The sequence below is a fragment of the Cyprinus carpio genome, chromosome A18 (assembly GCF_018340385.1).
Source record: "Cyprinus carpio isolate SPL01 chromosome A18, ASM1834038v1, whole genome shotgun sequence".
Taxonomy (NCBI): domain Eukaryota; kingdom Metazoa; phylum Chordata; class Actinopteri; order Cypriniformes; family Cyprinidae; genus Cyprinus; species Cyprinus carpio.
The window spans coordinates 6,841,385-6,860,332 of NC_056589.1; the positions used below are offsets into that span (position 1 = coordinate 6,841,385).

The following is an 18,948-nucleotide window of genomic DNA, read 5'->3' on the forward strand; positions in this document are numbered from 1 at the left end:
AATACAAACATTTTATTCTAGCTTCATGCATTATTTTTTTAAACACTTTAATGTGGATAAGTTTCATAAAAAATAAAGAAATAACATTTTGAACAAAAAGCTAAAAAAAAAGACTATGAATTGGATTCAGAATGATAATCTAAACATAGATGGAGTCGATCAACACCCCAAAGCTTGACTGTAATTATTACCTCTTCATCGGTCGACATTTTATTCCATAACGTTACAGTTTTGATGCTGTTCCATGTCAGATGATCGTTAGATTGAATGTGTTACTATCTGTTGTTTCTTTTTCTTCTTCACTTGGTTTATTTTATTTTTATTTATTTTTTATTTTTTGAAGATGTGTACTAGCATACCGCATAATAACGAAAACACGGATTCTAGGAGCACAAGTATAGCTCAAATACAGGTGCATCTCAATAAATTAGAATGTCGTGGAAAAGTTCATTTATTTCAGTAATTCAACTCAAATTGTGAAACTCGTGTATTAAATTAATTCAGTGCACACAGACTGAAGTAGTTTAAGTCTTTGGTTCTTTTAATTGTGATGATTTTGGCTCACATTTAACAAAAAACCCACCAATTCACATCTCAACAAATTAGAATATGGTGACATGCCAATCAGCTAATCAAGTCAAAACACCTGCAAAGGTTTCCTGAGCCTTCGAAATGGTCTCTCAGTTTGGTTCACTAGGCTACACAATCATGGGGAAGACTGCTGATCTGACAGGTGTCCAGAAGACAATCATTGACACCCTTCACAAGAAGGGTTAGCCACAAACATTCAATGCCAAAGAAGCTGGCTGTTCACAGAGTGCTGTATCCAAGCATGTTTACAGAAAGTTGAATGGAAGGAAAAAGTGTGGAAGAAAAAGATGCACAACCAACCGAGAGAACTGCAGCCTTATGAGGACTGTCAAGCAAAATAGATTTAAAAATATGAGTGAACATCACAAGGAATGGACTGAGGCTGGGCTCAAGGCATCAAGAGCCACCACACATAGACGTGTCAAGAAATTTGGCTACAGTTGTTGTATTCCTCTCGTAAGGCACTCTTGAACCACAGACAACAGCATTTCATTTGGAAACCAAGGTCCTAGAGTCTGGAGTAACGGTGGAGAAGCTCATAGCCCAAATTGCTTGAAGTCCAGTGTTAAGTTTCCACAGTCTGTAATGATTTGGGGTGCAATGTCATCTGCTGGTGTTGGTCCATTGTGTTTTTTGAAAACCAAAGTCACTGCACCCGTTTACCAAGAAATTTTGGAGCACTTCATGCTTCCTTCTGCTGACAAGCTTTTTGAAGATGCTGATTTCATTTTCTGGCAGGATTTGGCACCTGTCCACACTGCCAATAGCATCAAAAGTTGGTTAAATGGTGTTGGTGTGCTTGACTGACCAGTAAACTCACCAGACCTGAACCCCATAGAGAATCTATGGGGTATTTTCAAGAGGAAAATGAGAAACAAGAGACCAAAAAATGCAGATAAGCTGAAGGCCACGGTCAAAGAAACCTGGGCTTCCATACCACTTCAGCAGTGCCACAAACTGATCACCTCCATGCCACGCCGAATTGAGGCAGTAATTTAAGCAAAAGGAGCCTCTACCAAGTATTGAGTACATGTACAGTAAATTTCAGAAGGCAAACAATTCACAAAAAAGTTTTTTATTTTTTTTTTATTTAATTTTAATTTTTTTTTTATTGGTCTTGAAGTATTCTAATTTGTTGAGATAGTGAATTGGGTGGTGTTTTTTTTTTTTTTTTTGTTAAATGTGAGCCAAAATCATCACAATTAAAATAACCAAAGACTTAAACTACTTCAGTCTGTGTGCATTGAATTTATTTACAGTTTTTCTCGATTGCTTAAACACTATAAGCAGGCTTTTGAGCTTAAATTTCAAGACCATAATGCCATGTTTCAGAAAGCACACCAATTTTGCTGAACTATAAACACATGAGTCAGATTTGGTGAACTCTTACTGCAAAACTCTACACACAAATCCCTACATTTCTCAGTGCTTACACCATGTTGTCATTTAGAAAGCACTAGCATTCAATATTGTTCACTCAAGTCAGCATAACTTGAGATCAATTAGCACACAGATATCCACATGGAAACACTTAGAGTCAAAATTTACCACACACCAGTCAGAACCTTCAATAGATAGATAAAAGAGCCCCATTCAGTTCATTCAGTTTTGGAAAAATTGATCCAGAGAGACGTGACTGAAAAGGTTGAGGACACCAGAGAGGAGGAAGAGGATAAGAAAGAGCAGTAAGGAGTGGAGCAAGAGGTGAAGGAAGAGAAAGAGGAGGAGGGGCAAGGAGACAAGGAGTCTCAGATGAAATTTGTGCCACTAGTTGACCATGTCCTTGTCCATGGTATTACTATGAAGGAGGCTGGGCAATGAGTTCAGCCAAACTTAAGTTCCTTCACCGTCGCCTCGTTAATAGAAACATTCAGGGAGGAAAACAGGTAGATGTACCTCAGTGTACTCTACTGTAACTTTTGAGAGCTGTACTCTGTTACAACACATTCATCAAATTCCCTTACATACAGATAGAGATTCTGTCTGCTTCCATTTTGTAAAAAGTACTTTTGTAAAATCAGAACTTCTATTTTTGTAGGACACAAAGACGATGGAATGGAAGAAGCCTGACTAGACATTACAGTTGATGTGTGACAGGGGTGGATCAGTCATGCAAGAGGAGTTTACCCCCTGACTAGGGCCAGTAAAGCCTGTGATGTCTGTCCTAGACCAAAGATGTGATGCTGCGGCAGAATATTTTTGTTGTTGTTGTTGTTGTTTGGTGTATTGTACTGTACAGTACATTAAGGAATAGAAAATGTGCAAATGTATACACGTGTTCATCATGTGAATTGTTCCTTGAGGTGGAGAAACACAAGCAAAAACTTATTACTGGTATTTGTTTTTTGTAGTATTGTTTTGAATTTATCTCACCAGTGTGTAGGACTATGTTGTAGTGTGTGTGTTTTTGAGGGCTTGTGTGTGATGTCCGAAGGCAAAGTTTGGATTTTCAGCAAGAGTGAATGGTTTTGAGTGTAGCGCTTCATTTTGACCTGAAAATAGGTTGTTTTGGTAATTGGGTGAGACGTTATGGATTTGTGTTTACTGTTTTGAGAATAAGAGGCATAGTTTCAAGAAATATGTTTAAGCAATCAAGAAAAACTGTAATACACAAGTTTCACAATTTGAGTTGAATTACTGAAATAAATGAACTTTTCCATGACATTCTAACTTATTGAGTTTGTAAGTATAAGTCAAGTATACTTAAATGTCATTTTATGTATATTTCTGAGGAGTATATAAAGCCCATTTCTGAGAAGTACATAAAACGTAAACTAAAAGCATACTTTCCTATTTTTAGTTTAAAAGAAGTATACTAATAGCACAATTGAATAAACTTCTTTTTCGTAAGGGTGGTGGTGGTGGTGTAATGGTGTGGGGGATAATTTCTTGGCACACTGTGGCCCCTTAATACCAACTGACCAATTAAACGCCACACCTGAGTATTGTTGCTGACCATGTCCATCCCTTTATGGCTACAGTGTACCCATCTTCTGATGTCTACTTCCAGCAGAATAATGCACCATGTCACAAAGCTCAAATCTCAGACTGGTTTCTTGAACATGGCAATGAGTTCACTTTACTCAAATGGCCTCCACAGTCACCAGATCTCAATCCAATAGAGCAGCTTTGGGATGTGGTGGAACGGGAGATTTGCATCATGGATGTGTAGCCGACAAATCTGCAGCAACTGTGTGATGCTATCATGTCAATATGGACCAAAATCTCTGAGAAATGTTTCCAACACCTTGTTGAATCTATGCCACATAGAATTAAGGCAGTTCTGAAGGCAAAAGGGGATCCAACCCGGTACTAGCAAGGTGTACCGAATAAAGTGACTAGTGAGTGTATGAATGCCATTGCAGTACATATCCAGGGCCGGTTCTAGATATTTAAAGGCCCTAGGCAAAATACATGTTGGAGGCCCCCACCCCAATATGAAACCCTTGAAACAGATATTCCTATCCTTTTTATTTATACAACATTTGAAAATTTTTATATTTTTTACTTACCGGTACCGGTAAAAGTTTGGACACATTGCTATTTTTAATGTTTTTGAAAGAAGTTGCTTATGATCATCATGTCCGCATTTATGTGAATACAGAAAGAAATACAGAAAGAACTGTAATATTGTGAAATATTATTACAATTTAAAATAACTGTTTTCTATTTTTACCATACTTTAGAAATATCTATTTCTGTAACGCATGGCTGAATTTTCATCAGCCATTATTTCAATCTTCAGTGTCACATGATCTTTCAGAAATCATTCTGATATGCGGATTTATTATCAATGTTAGAAACAGTTGTGCTCCTTAATATTTATTTTATAACCTTTGAAACTTTTTTCAGGATTTGATGATTACAAAGTAAAAAAAAAACAGCTTTTATTCAAAACAGAAATCTTTTATAACAAGTATAACAAGTATTTACCATGTAATGGTATTGTTACAAAATTTATAATTGCTGTTCTTTTTTTTTTGTGTTACTTTTCTATTTCACAATATTTTATGGGTTTTTTTACTGTATTTTTTATTACTGTATTTATTTCTGTATTTTTGACCAAATAAATGCAGACTTGATCATAAGCAACTTATTTGAAAACAATAGTAGCTAATGTGTTCAAACTTTTGACCAGTACTGTACAGTATATTATTCAAACTTTGTCTAAGGTAAGGTTTTTTTTGGTTTATTAAGGATTATGCCCATGATATTATTATTATTATTATTATTATTATTATTATTATTATTATTATTATTATTATTATTATTATTTTGCAGTAATTTATGCAGTAATTTATTCACAGCTCCTGAATACCAATTCAGTAAATGAACATCAGTGCTTTTATTATTTTCTGAATGAAGATTTCAACTGAAACAGTAAGATGGGGCAGAACACCAAATAGCCCTGCCCCCTTTTTTAAATAGCCAATAGCATTTATTTGATATCACAGCTTGGGCAAAACAGCCTTTGAGCTTGGTAAAGTCACATTTGACAGCCAAAGTCTAATAGATGAGCTCTTTAGATTCAATATGAAACTGTTACTAAAGCAAAATGGTGCTAAGGTTCTGTAAAACTGTGTAGGTTGATGCAGGGCACCAGTGTTATCTCTTCTACTCATTAGTGCCGCTTGTCTAGCCATTTCTCCTCCTAATCAGATCCAAATTGCTATAAAATATAGCATTCTCTGTAGAATTCTTATGGGTCCAATACATTTTGTGGTCTGCGCGACTCGCTCATATGATCCACTCCGTGATCGTGTCTCTGGACCGGAACAGACCGTGTGCGCGACACAATGCGAAACCAGTCTTCTTTCAACCCAATGGAAAGCTGTTTATATTGTCTGAATCTTTCCTTATTCCCCGTACAGTGCACTATGTGCCATTCAGTATACAGAAAATACTAACTCTGTGAACAACCGACCTATTTCAGCCGCAGTTTCAGCGTCTATTTATAGTGCAGGGGGCGGGACATTTCAGATTCTAGAGAGCATCTGATTGGACAGAAAGTTTGATGAGAAGATGAAGTGAGACCTGACGTCACCGAAACCATAGATTCATATTGCCGGAAGTGAAAGTTTTGAATGCTTATATCTTCTAAATACGAATTTTGACATTGTTTTGGAGTACACTAGCTTATAGATAGCTATAAGGCTAACATATTCATACTAAAACCAAAAAAAAAGAAAAATATCAATTTTGTTTTCATGGGGACTTTAAATACAAATGTCTTTGCTTCTACTTTAGCAGCTATTTTGATAGTCAGCTCCTGACACGATGTCATTCATTGTGCGCACAAATTTAAAGTGTCGCTTCAACAGCACTTGCGTTCTTTTAAACTCGTTATATGATACTCTTTTTTTTACATATGCATCGAAACGTGTGTCATAGCCTACAAGTCAATAGGTGTCATCATCGTACAGTTTATATGCCAAGTTTATTAGATCCATGTCACACAGTTTGACCAGCAATGATCTTATAGGATTGCTAAAATCGTGCAGTGTGTAGAAGGCTTTAGATTTTATTTTATTTTTTTGATGAGGAAGGATTTATTAGGGTCCACACGTAGAGGGCTTCTTCCTCCGGCCACGCATATCATTTACATATTATGTCACCAATACCAACCAAACAGATTTAGTTGCCGATTTAGTTAAAAAACACTCAGCGGTGTTGAAGATGATATCTAATTGATTACATTCATTGAAATAAATAAATAAAAACACTCAAACTTTTTTTTTAGTCGGTTGTTGTTATGGTGTGAGGTTTTTCATTTTTGATCTGTTTTACTTTAAGTAGTAATTTAAAGCTTTCTATAGATGTATTTATCATGTCTGTGAGGCATGTATTCACTGAGTTTCGGTTCATTGTTGTAAGCGCTACTGTTCAAGACGAGATGATAGAAAGTGCATTGTGTATATAATAACTATATAGTTATATAACTATATAGAAGCTATATATTATAATATATATGTATATTATATTGTATATATATATCATATATAATAGATACACTTATATATATATATGATATGATCGTTATATCTTACCTATATGAGTATATAAATGATGGTGTTTCTAAACTGTATAGGCTCCCAAACAGTTTATATATTAAACTGCTGTTTCAGCTATATTCAAATGGTAACATTATATATATATATATATATATATATATATACATATATATATATTATATATAATATAAAATACTATATATATATATAAAAAACAAATATAAATATATATACATATATATATATATATATATATATATATATATACTATATATATATATATATATATATATATATATATATATATAAAATCACTGCCATTTTGAATATAGCTGAAACAGCAGTATAAACTGTTTTGGGAGAAGGGGGAAAAAAGACGCGCTGAACATCTTCTAGTGAGTGTAGGGCAAACAGTAAGTTGGTGCAGATAGTCCGGCACTCTACCTTCACTGCTGCGACTACTCTTGTCTGTATGTGTTCCTTCACTGGCATTTTCCACATTTAGTTTTTCTCCCTTAATAACAAATGTGTCCATTCTGATGCTCAGTTTTACTGAACTAATGGCTGCTGATGACTATTTGAATCGAATTCTGCCCAAGTGAGCGCTTGTAAATGTTCATTAAATGTGTAACGTTAATTACATGAGTAGGCTACAGGTCTGCTCGTGTCTGAAAATAATATATGAAAAACAAAATTATTTTACATAAAAACATTATAGCTTATATTTGTTTAGTACATTTATTTTTTTTTATTTTTTTTATTTTTTTACAAATATGCAGCTTTTCTCTTCACAAGATGTTCATTGATGGACTGAAGTGGTATGGATTACTTGTGGATTATTGTGATGTTTTTATCCGATTTTTGGACACTTATTCTGACGGCACCCATTCAGTGCATTCGTGAGTGATGCAATGCTACATTTCTCAAAATCTGTTCCAATGAAGAAAAAACTCCCCGGATGTCCTGAGAGTGAGTACATTTTCATCAAATTTTTTTTTGGGTTAACTATTCCTTTAATTGTGTGTTAAATGTACACATACTCTTTGGGCCCACTGTACAAACACACATAACACATGTAGAAGAAAACAAGTAGTTTTAGACATGAACAGGAAGAGACAGAAAGGTAGAAGATGTATTTCATACATCAAGAACACTACATTGAAAAAACAACAATAAAAAGTGCCACAACCAAAAACAATCAGCCATTCACACTGATCTGATAAAATCTTCCATAAAAAAGACAAGCATAATATGAAAATAAAATAAATGGGCACACTAAATAACAAACTTCGACACAATCACGGGACCGATAAACATTAGGATAAGATGAGATTGCAATGTTTTGAAATGATTTAGCCAATGAAATGTTTATGAGACAACTTGAATCTAACAAAAAGGTCTGCTTTGTTCTGGCCACAAATCGTTGAATTGTAATAAAAGAATTTACAATTTTCTAGTAATGCGGTAGATTTAACCCGCAGGCCACATTAATGTGGTGGCTCTATAGCCATTATCCAATCACTGCTGAAGAGCTAATGAACCCTCTGGTGGAATTCTATAATCTCTCAGTGGTGGCACTTTATATTCAAACTAGGAGCATAAACTGTCATCTTCCTTTATCATTACTTTCCCTTCGTTTTCTGGCGCAGCAGGATTTTCGCTTCTGCTTTGACAGTTCCTATCCTCTTTATATCCCATAGTTCATGATAACATCTAGCAGATAATTGTTTTATTCAGATTCAAATGATTCAAGTGATGCTGTGGTGTAAAAAGGGGCTTGTAATCTTCAGTTACTCACTAGGTTTGTAAGACGGCTTCATTGTACAGGAACAGATGCTGTAGATATTGGTTTTGATGTCTCGGTGATAGTAATGCGAAGGGACATGGAGTGTGAGGTATCTCCTGTGGGCCGTGCTCTTTGTGAATGGGAGATGAGATGAGCTCTGCTGTATTTGTGTGCTGTGCCTTTGGTGCAGTTCTGAGAGCTGGCGAGTTTGACTCTCTGGTCCTTTCTGCTTAAGATGACAAAGTGAACAAAGAGCCGGGTTGCCTCTACACCTACCCCTGATTTTACGTCCCTGGAGTTCGAGAGGCTTTAGGAAGACATGGGCTGCATCCCAATTCACTTATCTGCTATCCGTACTGTAGAGTTTGTGAGAAGAGGATTAGGGAGTCCCAAAAAATCGGAGGGAATTCAGAAGGCCATTTTTGCCCCCGTAAAGGGCACTGCTACTTGAAAGGTCACCTCAAACAAATGTGAGCAACTGAATCCCTTCACGAATGTCCCTGCCACAAGGCTGTTAGTGTAGTGGACATGCAATTGTCAACTGGAAAATGTCAATTTGTTAAAACATGGATAAAAAGTAAATGTAATCAACAGTGCAATCAGTAATCTGACAAGTCTATTTAAAGACCAGGTAGCACTAATTTTATGCAGTACACAGTGAATATGCATATTTATTTAATTATTTGTGATATAGTGTTATATTTTGTTACCTTTCCATTACTAATAATACATAATACTCATACTAATACTAATGTTGTGTCTTTAATTTAGTTAATTAATTTAGTAATTTAACCCTCTGGAGTCAATCAATGACCAAAACGCGTTTTGTGGCATCTTTTCCTGATAAATAACTTAAATTACACTTTCAGTTTTGATCGTACAGATAAGAGCAATACATCAATCAAATCAACAGAGAATAGGTGCCAGTGTATTTGTGCTCAAACAATTGTCAAAATAAAAGTCTGTTTCTGTATTGGTCAAACAGAATAAAACAAATGGGCTGATGCAAACCATTAAAAATGACAAAAATCAACTTCTAGAATAAATAAATAACAGAATTTTTATTTTTATTATTACTTTTTTCTCTATACTCATACTTCAGCTCACTGTAACTGCTTGTGTTGTAGGGGATGATGTCCAGTAGTTTTTGAATCGTTTTTAAATGATGAGGAATAATGAATTATGAGGTAGATAATTGGTCAAGATGCTAACCGTATGTGTCAAAGTCATGTTGGGTACTACCAGGGCTGCATTAAACTGAAAGAGGCCCCTGGGCTTTTCCTCTTGAGGGGCCCTTCATCATGTCACCATGTCGTTCCAAACCCGTAAAAGCCCCGTTCGTCTTCGGAACACAATTTAAGATATTTTGGATGAAAACCTGGAGGCTTGAGACTGTCGCATAGACTGCCAAATAAATAACAGCGTCAAGGTCCATAAAATGTATGAAAGTCGTCGTCAGAATAATCCATCTGCCATCAGACATGCAATCTGGGTTATATGAAGCGACGGGAACACTTTTTGTTAGCGAAGAAAATAAAAATAATTACTTTATTCAATATTTCTTTTGTCAACGTTCTCCTCTGTGTCTGTCCCTATCACCCTATGCTGTGAATGCTCTTCTGTATCATCCACGCCACAAGGATGCTGTTTCTACGTGTATTTAGCTTTGATTTGAAATAAAACAGCGCATCTTTGTGGATACCTTAATATCTTAAATTGTATTCCGAAGATGAACAGAGCTTTTACGGTTTGGAACGACATGGGGGTAAGAGATTAATGACAAAATTTTCATTTTGGGGTGGAGTATCCCTTTAATTTCAAATAATACAGCTATACAAAAGTTATTCAGTCAAGAACAGTGAGTAGCCTAATTCCCTCTTTTCTTTCATAGTTTGAGGTGTATTATATTAAGATCTAAATCAAGAATCTAATATGTTGCACATCAGATTTCTCCACAACTGTTTCTGTTCATTCAAGACACACCTGTCTATGTTTATGCGAATACTATCAAAGACAGATATATTTTGAAGTAACTGTGTTCCATGCTGCCAGAGAGGTGGCCTTCTCTGTGTGCGCTTCGAGTGTTTCAGTCAGGGCCGTTTCTAGCCATTTTGACGCCCTACGTCGAAATCCCTATTGGGGCCCCTAAACTTTGCATGCAACAATCCTGCAGCAATTGACAGCGCTCTGATCCAGTGCCATACATACAGACATCATCAGACTGACAGTACTCTATCCAAATGATGTTGGAAGATCCAGTGAGGGCGGCAGTCATATTTCAGGTTGGCAGTGCCCATCTTTAACATAACACTGCTAAAATGTAGAGCTAGTACGTGCGCTCATTGGCGCCCCCTCCTGCGGGTGGCACCCTAGGTGACTGCCTAGCTTGCCTATGCCTAGAAACGGGCCTGGTTTCAGTCAGTGTGAGTAACGCATTGAGATATTTTTTGTGGCTTAGCCTGTTGCGTTCAAAAACTAGTTTTAACATCAAGCACGTCCCACATTATTTTCTCATTCATGCATGTTTTATATATATTTTTTTTTTGTCAAAACCGAAATGTGCCCAAATATCTTTATTTATATTTTTTTTTTGTCTGGTAGGAGTTGTGTTATTATGTATTATCAGATGCTATTAAGTGCTTTGCTTCCAAAGGCATACACAACTTTTATTTATTAATATAGCCTATAAAAAAGTAGCCTACTTTCTTGTAATGAAACAATATTAATATGTATGATAGTACTATTTAATTACATTTATGCAGAATCGTCCACATCAGCATGAAAAAATGATTATATTCCACAGCTCTAGTATGAGGTGGCTAACTAACTACTGCGAGCTCACCAATGTTAAGATGAAAAAGGAGTTAATTATTCGACTAATTATAGCCTATTGTATCTAGCTACTGATAGCATGACCTACCTTTGCCATGCTCTGCATCTGCATCTTCTCCTAGCCCTGTGTTAAAATATGCAGTGAGCTTTGGAATTTATTTTTTTTTTAATTTTATTTCATTTTATTTTTCCACAAATTTTACTGACTTTACACCTTATTTTTGGCTTTTTTTTTTTTTTTTTTTTTCATATTTGGGAGCGTTTGACACAGGACAACACCTTCATGTGATGCATTTAAAGCGTAATTTTAAAGGAATAGTCAACTCATTATAGAATGTGGTTACAATTTTTTCCAACATCACGGCCCAGCTTACCTTGCAGTAAAAATAAGCAATTTACCCAAAACAGTTTATACTTCTAGTCCGTAGAAGCATACAAATTGGAATGCAGCCACAGTCTATGAAAAGCAAACAGGAAGTGTTACCTCAGCCTCACTGTAGGGCCACTGATGACATGTGAGGTGTGTGTAAATAAGGATTTAGACATTGATTATTTAAGACCCCATCTGAAATGGCTTTTTAGCCACACAGCAATCACTTTTGCAGTGTTTCTGCCCTTTTCAACGATTGAAGCACAATCCAGCAAACACAATAGACATGCTAGTCAAGCTAATTACAGTCACGTCAGCTATTAAGGGGGGGTGTACCCCCTCTGGGAGCGTACGTTCTGTATCCGAAAAAAGCTCCTTCATTAGTCTCCGGCTCTTTTCATTAGCAAAAAACACTAAGAACTTAAGCACCCTCACTGTCAAGTTGACATGACAGACAATATGTGTTTTTCATCACATATGTCAGAATTTAATGTATTGTTTTCATTCTCTGCATGTAGATAATGTATTGATGTACCACTGCAGTTTTACAAATAGCACACATATATTGAATTAGATAATATCTTTGCTAGCATGAGTGCTTTGAATCCTGTAATATTGAAATTACACCACTTTATGCTCTCATATGAATACTTATTAATCCACTGTTGTGTAGTTAGTGTAATTAGGATTTGACAGTTCATGTTATATACAGCACAACAAATTCAGAGGATCTTTTCTTAGACATGCATTGCTATAAGAAGAGTCACATAGCTGCTTATTCACAGTACCAGAAGCAATAGTTTCCCACGGTTTCATAGTATAATCATCTCCACAGTCCCTCTAGTATACACTCACCATCATAAAGGCGCACTGCAGTTGGGAGGTATAGTGCACTGCTTTTCCACTTTATGCTTTAAACAGGCAATTCACAACACCTCAACACTCTTGCTAGAATGAAAAAAGACTTCACTATAAGGGTTTTCCTTAACTTTTTTGTATCAATGCATCAATGTCTTAATGCATCAACAAATTTGGTGTACAAAAATGTGTATTTGTAATTAAAAAAATACATAAACTTTTTCATACATAATAACTTTTTTTTTTTTAATAGGTTTTGCATTTAGATTTAGATTTAGACATGATCAAAGATTACATATGTCTGGCTGGTTTGTATATTAAAAAAATGCTATGTTTTTTTTATTTTATTTTATTTATTTTTTTCACATTCATTTCCTATGGTGGTATTTTTTTTTACTTTAAAGATTTAAAATGTGACTATTTTTTAAGACCATTTAGCCTTTTCTAATCAAGTCCCTTTTTTGTGTTCATATAGCAAGTGCCAAAAAGTTCTATCGACTTTTCCTTAAGTTATATTAGGAAACAATAAGACAGAAAACTAATAATACTGCATGGCCTCTGTGGGCTTCCATTTGTTTGCATTAGTATTATTGCAGTTCTGTTTGATGTTGCACACTTCACCTTTACAAGCCAGCAGTACATTGCCCATTTTATTAAAGTGACCACATTAAAAAAAATTGAGTTGAAAAAAAGGCTGGAAATCACAATTGTTTGTTCTTTGCAGGAGGTGCATCAAACTGTATTCTTTCTCTTTGGAAGCAACACATTTACAGCATGCTTTTTATTTCTGCCAATAAAGAAATCCCAAACAACAAAAGACTTTCTAAACAAAAGCCACATCCTTCAAACATACTGCTAGTGCATTGCTGTGTTTAACGAGAATGAGACTTCGATCATTTCATAGCCGTGTCATGCTGTCAACGCAAGCCTGACAAATGTGACATTTTCACACACAATAAGCCCAAGAAAGCTATAAAAGATGACAAAAAAAACGAGCCTATAGCAGGCAGGAGATTGTGGCTCTTGAAAAGGCATGCAGCTCAGACTTATAGAGAAGCAAATGCATCAAATATTAACTTGGCCTGCAAATGAGGGTAGGGGACAGAAAGACAATACAATTCGATGTAGAGTGACGTGACATACAGCCAAGTATGGTGACCCATAATCAGAATTCATGCTCTGCATTTAACCCATCCAAAGTGCACACACACAGCAGTGAACACACACACACACACACACACACACACACACACCGTGAACACACACGTGGTTCCATTTGGGCAGCCATTTATGCTGTGGTGCCCGGGGAGCAGTTGGGGGTTCGGTGACTTGCTCAAGGGTACTGTACCTCAGTTGTGGTATTGCCGGCCCGAGACTCGAACCCACAACCTTAGGGTTAGGAGTCAAACTCTCTAACCATTAGGTCATGACTTCCCCACAGAGAGCTATACAATCTATCCACACAGGGTTGCTGGGTAACTAGTGTCTTAATTGCCCTGGACCTTTGTATGTAAAAGAATGAGGTGTGGAGCAACCAGAAGAAATAAAACCTCACAGCAAAGACGGCCAAGTCTAAGTGTAAAGAGAAGTGAGATTATATTTCACCAAGTGTGTGTTTGGTTTGCCTATGGAGATATGACACTATTGTAATTCAATGACATTAAACAAATGTGTGGATTTACAGTGCAAATGCATTTCCAGACTGCATTGCTTCCTTCCTCTGTGGTGAAAAGATTGAAACAAAAGCTCTGTTTCAAAATCTAGTGAGCCTCCGATATAGGCATATTTGAAGGCATCATACTGTACGTGCAAAGCTTCTTCGAAAGACATTATGTAAGATAATTTATTTTGGCCAAATTCTAATAATTATTTTGACCAAATTCATTTTGTAAGTATTTTTATTTCACAATAATAGAGACTGATTGTGTGCTTGCTGGCTTGATATAATGTTGTTACAATATCAAACTTGTAGATACCAAGTTTCAAAATTATCAGCACCAATCTTGATATCACAGCAAAGACTCATAGTATAAAAATACTAGTCTAATGAATGTAAGGAAAAAGGTTCCCAATTATATTGGTAACAATTTTTTTTATTATTTTTATAAGATAGTAAAAGAAAAAAAAAAGATGATGTTAAAATGAAAACCTGAACTATTTTATGGCATACTTCAATTAATAAAGAAGATTCAATATGCAAAACTATTTTATTTTGATTATGTTTTTAAATAAATTAGTATTATAGTTCAAATTTTCAGATTTTCATAGTATGTGTATGAATTCTGGTACTTTTACCATAAAGTGACATATCAACCATTTGGTAGAGGCCGATATTTAAAAAATGATGGGATTTGTAAAAAAAAAAAAAAAAAAAAAAAAAAAAAATACATTGAGTGTGGTAACTAGCGAGATAAGGAGATATGAAAAAAAATGTCAAATGCCTTTTATTGGTGGGGCAGCTAAAGGGTTAACGCAACAAAATGTGTCTCTTATACAGCGCTTGAGTACAGAACTGAGTTTTCTTTCACAGGTTATTGCACTTGAACGAAGAAAAAAAAAAAAACTTCAAATAATAAACTTTCATGACAGAGCAGCAATGTCATGTGAGTGTAACCAGGATAATCAAAAGTATCTACCAAAATGTTTACCAGTCTATCATGTCTGCTGGTATTTTCTACCCCAGATTCTTTGGACAGAAGACAATCCCATAATGCATTGATTAAAAATATAATTTAGTCAATACTGAAAAATAGTTTAAATAATATCTGTGTTCACTGGTATACATTTTAAATGTGGTACTGTTAGCTTAGCAACATGCTATTACAAAACTTAATTGAAATCAATTGCCCTTGCAAACCTCTTAAACCAGACTAAGCTGCTTTGCACCTCTTAGCTGGAATAACAGGCTGGTTTACACATTATATATCTATTTAATTAATTTTTATTTTTATTTTTATTTTTTTTCAGCGGAGTTCAGATTTATGTGGAATTCCCGTGAGGAACACTGTGTATATGATGTGTCTATGCAGATTGTTCCCATACTGTCACTGTGAGGTTTCATTTCAGCTGGGATGCTACCTTTGAAGGCGACTTCCTATGAAGGCAGTACGTAAGAACACAACTCACTAAGTTTTGGAACAGAGCCAGGATTTTAATGCCATATGCCTGCAATGAATTCCCCCCAACATATGAGAAACCTCAAACCTTCTGCAGAGCCAGCTGAATTTCAGACCCTTGTCATCTGTTCCCAGCTGACACAGTACAAATCAGAAAATAAGTCCCCTTGGATTCCTCTTTTAATCTAAACATCTTTCTGAAGGCAATTCATCTTGTACAACATGCATAAGAAGATGTGCTCCATAACAGCCCGACCCCAGACACCTCTTTTCAATGAAACCACCAAAGAAAGAGAACGGACAAACAGCAATGAGTTTAGCAGCGCTACTCACAGGCTTATCGGTGAACGCGGTGGACTCAGACTGTGCCATGTCATAGTATGGAGGCTGGAGAGGAATCTTCTGTATCTCATACTCCCTGTCCAGATGAACAACCTTCAAAGGCAACAGAACCTGAGATGAAGACGCCATTCAGACTAGTGGCAGCTGCCAGAGAATTGTGTTATCTTCTCTGTCTACATGCACATTACTTTGTACAAAGAACCGAACTAAACTCTTGAACGCTACACTGTCAGGGGGAAAAAAATGTGCAAAAATTGTACCTTTAGAAGTTCAAATGGACACTTCTGCACATTATTACTCATAACTGTGAATATGCAAATGTGTTACTCAATTATTAATTTATAATCTTAAACTCTCGAGGAGTACTTCAAGTAAACATATTAATGTAAGTAAAAGACTTAGGCTGACAAACACACACACACACACACACACACACACACACACACACACACACACACACACACACAGACACAAGTGAATCCCTGCATTGCATTTAAATAAGAAATATTGTGAATTTGTGTATTTTAATATGTTTGAAAGACAAAGCTTTCCAAAGATATAATAAAAAATGGTTAAATAACACACTGGGTGACAATTCAAATCAAATCAATGTGTTCATCAGTAGTTGATGAGATGTAGAAATGTTGAGAAAACACTTCAGTTGTCCCGTGGTCAAATGTTGTGTGGCCTCTCCATTTTCTTCTGTAATTATAGACTTGTGACTGGTCTTTGTTTGAAAATCTGCCTTTTGGAATATATGCAAGACATACACTAGATAAGTACATTTAAAATATGAAAAAGAAGAATTTAAAGAGAATCAATAAATTAGTAATGTATCGTGTAAATAATATGTAATCATGCAATCAATAAAAAGTAAGTGGTCTGATTAATAGTATTTTAAAATGTAATATACTCTACAAGTAATTAATTTTTGGAATCTGATTAGTTAATCCAGATTACATGCAATCAGTTACTACCCAGCGATGGATATTTATGTACACACTTTAGGTGTAAACAAGGTACAAAGGAGTCATTTTGGGGGTCCTGCCACAGTTGCAATCTGTTGTACCCCCAAAGGTGCCATTTTTGCACATTATGTTTTTTTTTTTTTTTTTTATTGTATTGTTTATTTTTGTATTGTTTATTAAATTGATTTGAGTGAATAGATAGATTTGTTTGTGTGTTTCTGAAAAGATTTTGCCTGCTGAACAATGTAAAAGGCAATCCAGTCTCTCATTCACTGAATTACATGGCTCTCTGGGAAATTCAATTCTGGTTGGTCAGTCATGTTGGTCTGGAATCAATTATCATTGTATAAGAAGATTGACATTTTGACTGCTAAACTGTATAATTGACTGCAATTTATAGAATAGTATAGTGATTCAAGTATGTCTCTTGTATCACTCTGAAGTCTCTTTTCCCTTACGAAAAAAAAAATGTGTCAGGGTTTATTTTGAGATAAAGACTGGCTTAGAGTCCGTTATTCCCCAGAGGAAATAAAAATCGAATGTGAGATCTGTTTAATATCTCCAGAATTTCTCCTAGACAGAAATTAGGATATTTTAAGATCAAATGGAGACTTATGCTCGAGTCTCCTGCTTCTCACACTTGACTTTCGAGATAAAAAACTCTAACACTCTCACAATGGTCTCCTTTTAAGTTTTAGAAGAGATCTCATCATCATCATCATCACCACACACTGGGCTCAGATTTTTCTCCTTTGCTAGAAATGCTGGAACTCTCACATTTGTTTCCTCAACAATTTTGAATAGTTCTCAAATTAAATGAAAATTATGTCATTAATTACTCAACCTCATGTCGTCCAAACCCGTAAGACATTTGTTCATCTTCAAAACACAAATTAAAGGGATACTCCACTCCAAAATGAAAATTTTGTCATTAATCACTTACCCCTATGTTGTTCCAAACCCGTAAAAGCTCTGTTCATCATTGGAACACAATTTAAGATATTTGGAGGCTTGAGACTCTCCCATAGACTGCCAAGTAAATAAAAGTGTCAAGGTCCATAAAAGGTATGAAAATCGTCTTCAGAATACTCCATCTGCCATCAGACGTGCAATCTGGGTTATATAAAGTGATGGGAACATTTTTTGTAAGCGAAGAAAACAAAAATAATGACTTTATTCAATAATTCCTTTGTCAACGTTCTCCTCTGTGTCTCTCATTATCACCGTATGCTGTGTATGCTCTTTTGTATCATCCATGCCACAAGGATGTGCTGTTTTATTTCAAATCAAAGCTAAAGACATGTAGAAAAAGCACATCCTTGTGGCACAGATGACACCTTTTATGGACCTTGACACTGCTATTTACTTGGCAGTCTATGGGACTGTCTCAAGCCTCCAGGTTTTCATCCAGAATATCTTAAATTGTGTTCCGAAGACGAACAGAGCTTTTACGGGTTTGGAATGACATGGGGGTAAGTGATTAATGACAAAATTTTCATTTTGGGGTGGAGTATCCCTTTAAGGTATTTTTTATGAAATCAGTTATTATTATTATTATTTATTTTTTTGATTGTGCTTTCCCAAAGAAGCACAAAGTCACTTTTACAGACTTTTAAATTAAATGTTCCCTCCTGGTGGAATGACCTGTCCAACTCAATCCGAGCAGCTGAGTCCTTAGCCATCTTCAAGAATCGGCTTAAAACACATCTCTTCCATCTTTATTTGACCCTCTAACTTTAGTACTCACTATTCTAATTATATTCTTAAATAAATAAATAAATAAATAAAATTCTAACTAGCTTTCTAATCTTTTTGTATTCTATCTGTTTTCTTTTCATTTATTATACAATTAACAAAAGCAAAAAAGAAGAAAAAAAGACCTCTAACACTAGCTTGCTCTATTCTTTTTCTATTCTATCTGTTTTCTTTTTATGTATTATATTATTTAAAAGCATTTGCTAAGTGTACTGCGGTTAAGCTAACTGAGACTTGTTATAGCACTTGTATATCATTGCTCTTTTGTTGATTTTGATTGCTTCCATTGTCCTCATTTGTAAGTCGCTTTGGATAAAGG

General features: G+C 35.4%; 1 protein-coding gene across 4 annotated transcripts in view; it reads right to left on the bottom strand.

The window, feature by feature from the left end:
• The window catches only part of LOC109110339 (nectin-1-like), a 210,045-nt gene that overhangs the window by 18,106 nt on the left and 172,991 nt on the right, over window positions 1–18,948 (bottom strand). For 2 of the 4 annotated variants that reach the window (XM_042774918.1, XM_042774917.1), the window contains one exon: window positions 15,898–15,999. The exons of the other annotated variants lie outside the window; for them this stretch is intronic. In XM_042774918.1, coding sequence (XP_042630852.1) covers window positions 15,898–15,999 — 102 coding nt within the window. The remainder of the gene's footprint in view (window positions 1–15,897; window positions 16,000–18,948) is intronic. 4 annotated transcript variants of the gene reach the window in all.